This window comes from Gigantopelta aegis, chromosome 10 (assembly GCF_016097555.1).
Source record: "Gigantopelta aegis isolate Gae_Host chromosome 10, Gae_host_genome, whole genome shotgun sequence".
In the NCBI taxonomy this organism is placed as follows: domain Eukaryota; kingdom Metazoa; phylum Mollusca; class Gastropoda; order Neomphalida; family Peltospiridae; genus Gigantopelta; species Gigantopelta aegis.
In genome coordinates, this window is record NC_054708.1 from 57,893,907 (window position 1) to 57,904,545 (window position 10,639).

The 10,639-nt window shown below is 40.8% G+C and overlaps 1 protein-coding gene across 2 annotated transcripts; it reads left to right on the top strand.

Annotated features, from left to right (window-relative positions):
• The first annotated feature begins 841 nt into the window (after positions 1–841).
• On the top strand, positions 842–10,382 carry LOC121383376 (dopamine receptor 1-like). Of its 2 annotated transcripts, none has more exons than XM_041513369.1 (2): positions 842–914; positions 8,958–10,382. In XM_041513369.1, the coding sequence occupies exon 2, from the start codon at positions 9,047–9,049 to the stop codon at positions 10,235–10,237; it is 1,191 nt and encodes a 396-aa protein (XP_041369303.1). In that variant the 5' UTR covers positions 842–914; positions 8,958–9,046; the 3' UTR covers positions 10,238–10,382. The 2 variants fall into 2 exon arrangements, with proteins under 2 accessions (XP_041369303.1, XP_041369302.1); XM_041513368.1 differs by lacking the exon at positions 842–914 and adding an exon at positions 6,145–7,506.
• Positions 10,383–10,639: the final 257 nt, after the last annotated feature.

Genomic DNA, 10,639 nt, shown 5'->3' on the forward strand with positions numbered 1-10,639 from the left:
AACCCTGAGTGAGTGCTCCGCAAGGCTCAATGGGTAGGTGTAAACCATATGCACCGACCAGTGATCCATAACTGGTTCAACAAAGGCCATGATTTGTGCTATCCTGCCCGTGGGAAGCGCAAATAAAAGATCCCTTGCTGTCTGTCGTAAAAGAGTAGCCTATGTGGCGACAGCTGGTTTCCTCTAAAAAAAAACAGTGTCAGAATGACAATATGTTTGACGTCCAATAGCCGATGATAAGATAACAAATCAATGTGCTCCAGTGGCGTCGTTAAATAAAACAAACTTTACTCTCTTTTTTGTTTTGTTTACAATGGCGCACATATAGTATATATAGTTTTATCTGTGTGATATTGTTGTTATATCATTTTCTTTATGTACACATTCCCTGGGGGTATATAGCGTACAGAAATGTGACATTTGATATGCTACGGTGGGGTTTTCTTCTTCTTCCTTTTAATAATGTGAACAGTAAAACGTCAAAAAATACCCTTTTATTATTTATCATGCATGCATACAGGGTCAAAATGACATAGTTGTAAATTATGCAAGAGAAATTTCTGGATTGTTGAACGAAAGCTTAAAATGCAAATTGCGTATCTGGTTGCAAGAGCTTATTAATAATCATTTCACTTCAGTGATGACAGGAGTAAAGATTGAGGGGCGGGGAGGGGGTCATTCCCGCAGAGGGAACACAATGTGTGCAGACCACTTACAGTTGATCTATGGAGATCTACTAGACTTTTCACTTTGTAGTTACCCAACAAGTTTAGCTGTTACTAAGGATGGGAGGGTGAGGTGATGGTGTGGGGGGGGGGGGGGGGGGTGCACCCGACATTCCAGGTCTTTGAGGTAGCACGTTGCACTATTCACAAACACCCACGGTGTCTGACTGGAGGGCGTACCATGGATAGGTAAGCTATCAGTTAATGTGTTTTGTGAAACTGAACACTGGGCTTTTTTTCGGGCTACGTCCGGGTTGTATGCAATTATTTCTTGTGCCTGTATAGGCAGGCTGAAATTTGAGAGTGTATGAGCTGTCATTTACTTAAACTACAGCTCTATTGAATTTAACGCACAAAGGCTAAAATTCAGAGGTTCAGTTACGTTGTTATACAGAAGAATATGAGTTTCAATGTGAAGTATTTCTGGTTATGATAATATTTATGTTCAGGATGTACGTACGAAAACCAACTGAATGTTTGTTTAACGATCGTTATTAAACTACAACTATTTTGTATCTGATCAATCGGTTATTGCTATACGTAGGAGAAGGGGGGGGGGGAGAGAGAGAGAGAGAGAGAGAGAGAGAGAGAGAGAGAGAGAGAGAGAGAGAGAGAGAGAGAGAGAGCGATAATCTATTGAGCTGCGAAAGGTCACTGTGTGTCATCTTTATCACAAACAGGACAGCACATATCTCGGTGTTTGCTGTGCCAGGCTTGAAGAATTTCACCTCGAGTGAACGCTCAGTAGCGTTACGAACTTTCACTAGCTTGGTAGACGAACGTGTTAGGTCACCAACCAATTAAAGTGACAGACCCTAGTTTTTAAACACTACAACATATTTTTCACGATTAGAGCCGCTTTTCATAATTGAAATTATACATTACTTGGTTTTTTATTGTTTAAATTATCTATTTTCGTCCATACAAAGTGATGCTTGTCATCCTGGTGTTTGTAATACCTCGAAATCATTCTAAAATCGCACGTACCTCCGAGAAGTAATGTTTAGAGAGAAGCTCATCTATTTTTAGAAGGTACTTCCCCGTTTCAACGTCGCAGATTCTCATTTCACTCAGACGTGTTACAGTTTTGTAGATTAACAAAACTTAAGTGTTTATTTTCATGAGTTGAAACTAGGATCTACGACGATCATTAGATTTCTCGCTCTATCCAGAGCGCCACGACTGGTATATCAAAGGCGTAGTATGTGCTATCCTGTCTGTGGGATGGTGCATATAAAAGATCATTTGATACTAATAGAAAAAAGAAGCGGGTTTCCTCTCTAAATGTCGAAATTACCAAATGTCTGAAATCCAATAGCCGATGATTAATAAATCAATGTGCTCTAGTGGTATCTTTACACTAAAAACAAACACACTTTTAACTTTAAATCATTAGCGTGTTTCCGCGTGAGATCTTTTGCACTGAATGTACCTCTGGATGACCTATTATGAAAATCCTTTACTCATGATAGTCTATTCTAACTCATTGTATATTGGTCCAATTACGTTGTTAGTTGTAAAACAATTATGCTAATCAGCATACATAGGTTAAAACAGAAAACTCTTGCCACGAATTACTGGTGAGCGTGGAAACTCGAAACTGCTATTTTTATTGCACTGATTTCAACCTCTAGTATGCATTGTATAACTACTGTAGGTAGTACTAAACCAAATAACTTCCGGCTGGGTCAAAGTTCGAGGTGCACCCAACTTTCGATAGAGAAGTGAACACCACAAGTCCTGTGATTGGTTATAAATGTGAGTGTGTTGGTTGTTTAAAAAATAGTTTCATCTGGGCAAAAAATGTATGTAATTTTATTTCATCTAGTACCACTGTGTCAAGTAGCATTGTGCTTGAAACACGTATGGGGTACCTGTAAAAAAAAGTACTCAAATTTTGTGCGGAACTACGATAGTCAAAGACGCTTCCCGTTATCTCTGCAATGAGCAGCTTGACCCTCAATTTTTTTCTGATTCACTTTAAGGGTGAGGGTTGGTAGTATTTATATCCATGGCGTTTATGTCGATTGATACGCTGCAGGTAGAAGTTTTAGCCAGATATGTTATTATTGTCGTCTATAGGATTTGATTTGGTAGTATACACCCTATACACTAACACGGTTAGCTTCCCTATACTGTGGAGGAGGGTTTTGATTCCGGCCATTATTTGTCTTTATTATTTATGTGTCCCCGTATTTCGTTCTATCAGTATAATATATCGACCAATTAGAGCTGCAGTTGTTTTTATTCCGTAACCTTTGCACCTTGAACTTGCACACGGAAGTTGTCGACCTTTATCCTCGTAGTACACGGAAGTTGTTCATTTAGTCCAAGACAACCTCCCAGAGAACTCGTGCACTCTTATTACCAGTATCTGAAAAAACAAACATGCTCTTACACTTTTAAACCAGACTTCCTGCTTGTTGTTTTCTTGGTTACACGAGACACTATATTTACTGTTCGTCTTTTCACCAAAACATGCGTGCAATGTGATCTGCTAATAATTCAACCCAGCTCCAAATTCTGAATCAGATAGGTAATCTTCTTCTAAAGCATTCAACTTCATTACATACCATCGAACCCAACACGCAATAATCTACATTTATTTTGGTGTTGCCATTTCGATAAGTAGCTTGCCATTTCCTAGCATTCGAAACACATCTCAGGCAGGTTCCGATGGGCCGCGATTGCTGTCGTTCGCTAGACTGGTATTTGCGCCTAACGTGTATTTACATTACTTTTTATATTTAATTTAAAAAAATCAAATATGAAATGATAAAAAAAGATCAATAATGCCCCCTTTAATGTTTTTATGAGCTATTTACATTCGCACTCTAATTTAATATTCATACTTGTATGTCCAATTTAATATTCATACTTGTATGTCTAATTTAATATTCATACTTGTATGTTTAATTTAATATTCATACTTGTATGTCTAATTTAATATTCATACTTGTATGTCCAATTTAATATTCATACTTGTATGTCCAATTTAATATTCATACTTGTATGTCTAATTAAAGTTTGTTTCCTTTTTAAAGTATTTGTTTAACGACACCACATTTGTTTTCTTAATCATCGGCTATTGGAGGTCATACATTTAGTAATTCTAACATACAGTCTTAGAGAGGAAACCCGCTACAGTTATCCCTTCGTAACAAAGGATCTTTTATGTGCATCGTCCTACAGACAGGACAGCACATACCACGGTCTTTGATATACCAGTCGTGGTGCACCGGTTGGAACGAGAAATAGCCTCCAACTAAAGAGACTGTCCGAAGTTTGCTGCCGTTATAACATGTGTGCAACTAACAGAGATCGCTAACGACTATAGTTACACAAAATGTCTATAATATGTAATTCTAGTGGTTAAAAAGCCATGTTAGTCGAAAACATTTTCAAAATGAAAGCAAACTCAGGACAGTCCCTTTAAGGTTTAAGCACGCTGCCCTGGACACACACACACATTTTAGTTCTCTGGATTATCGGTTTAATAGTTAATAGTTAATATCAATAAGAGATACTGACACCTCCCAATTATTGAGTCATTAAAAGTCCGAGTGGAAGCCGGTACCGAGATGCGAACCCAGTGACCACCTCGGCCACCGATGCATGTAACTAAAATACATTTAATCCCGTTAATCGTTTGTTCTCTGAAATATTCATTCGCACGTTTGTATTCTAGATTGTTCGCGAATCACACAATTGCGTTTCAATCAACGGAAGCTTTACATCTAAATGAAATTATTCAAAGACAGATCCCGTAAAAGGAAAAAAAGAAGTTTTTTTTATGCTTGTAACTGCAGAAGCGAAAACGGTTAAATATAAATTAAACAAAATAATAATGTAAGGGCATTTCAGACATTATCACAAGGGGCGTAAAGGCGAATCCAAGGTTGGGGAGAGAGTGGAGATATAGTCCTGTGCGAGAATGGTCTTACCTCCATTGAGTGAGTTACGCCCCTTGCCTACATTACACTTCCGGAGAGCAAATCTATTCAATGTGACCGGTCTCAAGGTGGTGTCGTGGTTAAGGCATCGGCTGGTAGATACAGGGTTCGCGACCCGGTACCGGCTCCCACCCAGAGCGAGTTTTAACGACTCAATGGGTAGGTGTAATACCACTACATTCTCTTCTCTCTCACTAACCACTAACAACAGATAGCTAAGGTGTGTCACTGTGTCCAGGACAGCTTGCTTGAACCTTAATTGGAAATAAGCACGAAAATAAGTTGAAACGAAATATTCAATGTGGCTAAACCGTGGCTGCTGAGAACGGTAGCTGATCCCCCTTAAAAAATAGAGTGTCCCTTATTTTGAACAGTTTGTTTAGGGTTTCCATTGAAGTGTACTTTTTAGGGAGTTGGTCCATGTCCCCTTTTGTCCTTGGTCCCCTCCCTAAAATACTTCCTAGGTCCACCCTTGTTAGTGTTAGGTGTGTGTAAGACCCACTCACCACCTAAATGACCTGTTGGATTTAAAACGAAACAAACTAGGGACGGGACATAGCCCAGTGGTAAAACGCTTGCCTGATGCGCGGTCAGAATAGGATCGATCCCCATCGGTAGGCCCATTGAACTTTCTTATTCTAGCTAGAGCACCACGACTTGTATATCAAAGGCCGCGGTATGTGCTATCCTGTCTGTGGGATGGTGCATATAAAAGATCGTTTGCTACTAATGGAAAAATGTAGCGGGTTTCCTGTACGATTATGTTTCACAATTAACAAATGTTTGACATCCAATAGCCGATAAATCAATTTGTGATATAGTTAAAGAAAACATTAAACTAATATTATCGGTTTTGATAATTAATAAACCAATGTGCTCTATTGGTGTCGTTAAACCGCACTACCCCCCCCCCCCCCCCCCCCCCCCCCCCCCCCCCCCAATCGCCATCAAAACCAAACAAACAAAAACAATAAAAATCGTATGACTTGACATAATTGCACTCTGTATAGCGAGACGTAAACAACTATGGAAGTGGATGGAGTAGGGTAGAGTAGGTGTGGGTCCGCCTACATATATTTATCTCATTACATGCATATTAATACTGATATGAAACGGGTCCACTTCCAGATATTTTATTAGATTACATTAGTATTATTTCCATTCTCGGACACTGACGTCAAATACGGCTCTTTTAACTGCGCCGTATTGCCATCAATTGACGCTGTCCGGTTATTGCAATTCTTCGCGTATTGGCAGTTTCCGACTCGACTGGTGCACCGGGAGTGATGCGCCTGTCAATTTGTTAATCCTTATAACGGTGGGCGTGACAGATTCTTCAATTACGTCTCCAGCACTAAAGAGACACCGACGTTTCGGCCCGGAAGTAAATCTGATTGGCGGATGGAAACCTCGCGCCCGTCCACCTGTGTAAGCTCCTTGATTAAAATATATCACCTGTCTAATGGCAACAAACTATTCTCTTCGTGTGTGTTGTCTCGATCACACCAGCCCTCCGCAACCGACAGTTCATTGCGATCTATGGGAATGAGAAAACCAGCAGATCGGGTGTATGTTGTCTTGTCCTTGCGATCACTTTGCAAGTGAACTTTAAAGTAAGATTCCGTAGTCGGAGTAAAAAGAAAGTGAACATCAGCTGGTATGTCTGCATAAATACTCGTACATACATGCGTGTATTACAAGCTACACGCACACACAGACATAACGTAACGTCAGAGCGTTGTAGTGCGCCGGACTCCTCGATAGCGGCTTGAATAACGCTCCAATAACAAACACTGGCAGCTGGTCGGCCGCTAGAAAAGCCTGTATCTCACACCGGGCGCATTGATCTTTACAGTTGAATTGCGATTAAAGAAACTTACGGCTCAAACTGAGCGTCGTGTGGAGATAGAGAAACAGAGAGAGAGGGAGTGAAAGAGAGTAGGGAGGGCGAGTGCCGAATATGAGCAATTTTGATACAATTAAAGTGACCAGGACTGTGTACTTTTAACACTTCGAGGTGTTACTGTTAGCGAAGTTACAGTGACTTTTTTTTAAAGAAATGGTCAGCAGTTATAAACGCGATAAAACAGGAATTACGAATAGCGTGTTTTTCTTCTTCTGTCCGATGGACGTAAATTAGACGACATCATCGTATGAGAGATCACGAGAGAAATACTAGAACTTAGTTTTCAGTACAACCAGTCAAAACTGTTGTTCCTCACCACCATCACTACCACCACCCTTATTTACTCGACCGCCCTGCTAAGAAAAGTTTACAATTTCTTCGCTAGCCAAACTGGTGTTCTTCACTACCACTACCACCACCACCACCCTGTTTGCTCGGCCACCTTGCAGCAAAGGAAAGTTTCGAATTTCTTCGCGAGCTAGAAAGAGAGAGAGAGAGAGAGAAAGAGAGGACTTAAACTAATCGATGTGGTTGGTTAGGTCTGTTTACTTACGGAGACTAACGACGGCTAAGGACAGGCCGTAAGGAACAGTTCAAGCCAATCCTACCAGCGTACACTAAATATTGTTGGTCAGTTTGGAAACGTGGACGGGCGATCGACGGATAGAAATACTGCATAGACAAACCGACACCGTGGTATATCATATATATTTCTTATAGCTGTGAACACCAGACTGATGGGTTTTTTTCGAGGAATCACCATCTGTGAAAGAAGGAAGATGTGATTTTTGTTTTGTTCACTGATTGATTGCGTGATTCTGTGATTTGAGGATATTCACGCCGTTCAACGGATTAATTAATTAATTTAACTCGTGAGGTGCGATACCTTAGCTGTGAGGTGTACACACATTTATCTAACAGAGTAAGTACACATAATTGTTCTAGTGTATTATGACTTGGAGTAGTAATAAAGGCTGAAAGCGTTAAATATTTTATTTTAGTGTTTTATATTGTTCAGCACATCTTCAGGAGTCACTCACTCTGTCCATTGCCAAATTAGCCAATTGCTAAAATGTTTTATACAAAGTGGCCACAACATTAAAAGGACATACCCTACACTAAGACATATTTTTGACTATTAGAGCCGTTCTTGATAACAGAAATCATACTTTACTTACATTTTATTGTTTACATTATCCATTTCTGTAAATTCGAAGTGTGTTTGGTAATCCTGTTGTTTTTAAAGGGACATTCCTGACTTTGCTGCATTGTAAGATGTTTCCGACTAATAAAATATTTCTACGATTAAACTTAAACAATAAAGGATATGAAATATATTCCTTGGTATAAAAAAGAAATTTGGGCATATCAACTGTGTTGAGAAAATACATTATGTCATGGACGATTTTGTTTCTTGCACTTTCATCTAAATCTATTTGTTTAGAATGCACACTCACTGAACACTATATCTGAAGCTTTAAACGTATGTCATGAATGGAATTTATTTTATTGCATATTCATGTAAATTGATGTACATATTATTTCAAAACTGAGTCACCTGTTTAGATGTTCGATCAGCTCGTCTTCTTAAGTCTATTGTGCCTGTGTCACATCAAAGTCCATGGCAATTAAGCAAGATATTCCTAGCTTTCTTCTAGCGTTTGAACAGCAAATCAAACGACCCAAAACTTGTCAGATTAATTGGAATTAATACATTCAAACAATATAACCTTTAGTTCCTCTTTGTTTTCAATTCTTTATCGACTTTAGGTTTTACAGGTGCTCGGCACTAAGCACATGTGTTCAATACATGTTTGAGAAAGTCACTAACCCTTATGTACCTGATGTATTATAGTAATACAGTTGATAATTTCCACAAACCCAGACCAAACCTTCACTAGCCCTTATGTACCTGATATATTATAGTAATACAGTTGATAATTTCCACAAACCCAGACCAAACCTTCACTAGCCGGGACCGAGGGCTAGTGGATTTGCTAAATCTTGCAAGAACAATCAGGTTTTACAACCTTCTTTATCTTTTATGTTATCAAACAACTGCTCGTACTAACATCCATAAAATTAGAATAAATTGAGATCGTTAGAAATGATGTATAACATACAAGAGGTTATCTCATTATTGGAATGGGCACTTTTATTTTCTCCCCTTTGTGCATTTAGTATTATTGCTTTCATGGTTTTTTTTTTTTATGTAATTTATTAAAGTCTGTTTTTATAGTATCAGTTTTCACCTCTCTGTAATGACTTTACAGACAGATAAATTATGCTTAATAGCATCAAGCGAAGCTGATTTGACAAGCCTCTGTAGTTGACATTTATCTTTCTTTTTTTTTCTCTTTTTTTTTCTCTCAGAGGCAATGACTGCGATGTCACCCGTCTGCTCTCTGCTGATGACCTTGCGTGCTGGAGCAGGCTGATGTAGAAGGTAGAACTCACGGAATATGCAGAGCAACTGGACCAGCCCTTTCTATGACGTATCTACACACAGCCTAGCTCTCAATGTCACCAGCACCACCATCACCAACATCAGCAGCAGCAGCAGCGACGAGGACTCAGGGGTGTACACCTTGGCGGAGAAGGTCGCCATAGGAACGTTCCTGTCCATCATTATCGTCCTTGCCATAGGAGGCAACCTCCTGGTCTGCGCCGCCGTCTTCACCGACCGGAGACTCAAGCGGAATACCAATTTCTTCATCGTCTCCCTCGCCATCGCCGATCTGCTGGTGGCGGCGTTCGTGATGACGTTCGCGCTGGTGAACGACATCCTGGGGAAATGGGTGCTCGGCGCGGAGTTCTGCAAGATCTGGATCTCCTCGGACATCATGTGTTCCACGGCGTCCATCCTCAACCTGTGCGTGATCAGCCTGGACAGGTACATCCACATCAAGGACCCGCTCAGGTACGACAACTGGATGACGCGCAAGAAGACGGTGCTCTTCATCGCCATCGTCTGGATACTGTCGGCGCTCATCTCGTTCGTGCCCATCCACAACGGCTGGCACGAGAACAGCGACGGCGACACGATCGCCTCGGACGAATGCATCTTCGAGCTGAACCCAATATATGCAGTCGTTTCCTCAACCATTAGTTTTTATATTCCGTGTATTGTGATGCTTTCCATCTACTGCAAGTTGTACCTTTATGCAAGGAGACACGTGGAGGTGATCAAACGGACGCACACCGCCGACCGATTTCAGTCGGATGGCACGAAGGTGTCGTACAGAGTTTCCGACCACAAGGCGGCGGTCACGTTGGGAATAATAATGGGCGTGTTTCTGTTGTGTTGGGTGCCGTTCTTCATCATTAACCCTATCGCTGCTTTCTGTCTGACGTGCATACCCCCGGTAGTTTTCAAGATCCTCACCTGGCTCGGCTACGTGAACTCGTGTCTCAATCCAATCATATACAGCATATTCAACACGGAGTTCAGGGACGCGTTCAGGAGGATTATTTTTCCAAAGTGCTTGTTGGAGAGAGAGAAGAAAAAGACGCTTTACGGAACCAACGGGAATAGAAAGATAAACAAAGCTGAGTACGGACCTCCGTTGATGGAGAACGGGTCGACCAGTAGTAACCAGGCGAGGAAAAATAGTAGAGAACGTTTGTTCGCCGATAGAATCACGTCTTTATAATCAAGTGTCAGGGGCGGATCCAGTCAGGGGTGTTCTAAGGGTGCACATTCTCTCTCTCTCTCTCTCTCTCTCTCTCTCTCTCTCTCTCTCTCTCTCTCTCTCTCTCTCTCTCTCCCTCTCTCTCTCCCTCCCCTCTCTCTCTCTCTCTCTCTCTCTCTCTCTCTCTCTCTCTCTCTCTCTCTCTCTCTCTCTCTCTCTCTCTCTCTCTCTCTCTCTCTCTCTCTCTCTCTCTCTCTCTCTCTCTCTCTCTCTCTCTCTCTCTCTCTCTCTTTCAGTTGAACATAAAAGTTCATTATGTATATGTCAGTTTTGAAATATAAATGTTGGATCAAAATCAAAAGTGAAAGCCCGGAAACGCACTGTAACGAGTCTTGGGTAGATACAAGTACATATTTTAATTTT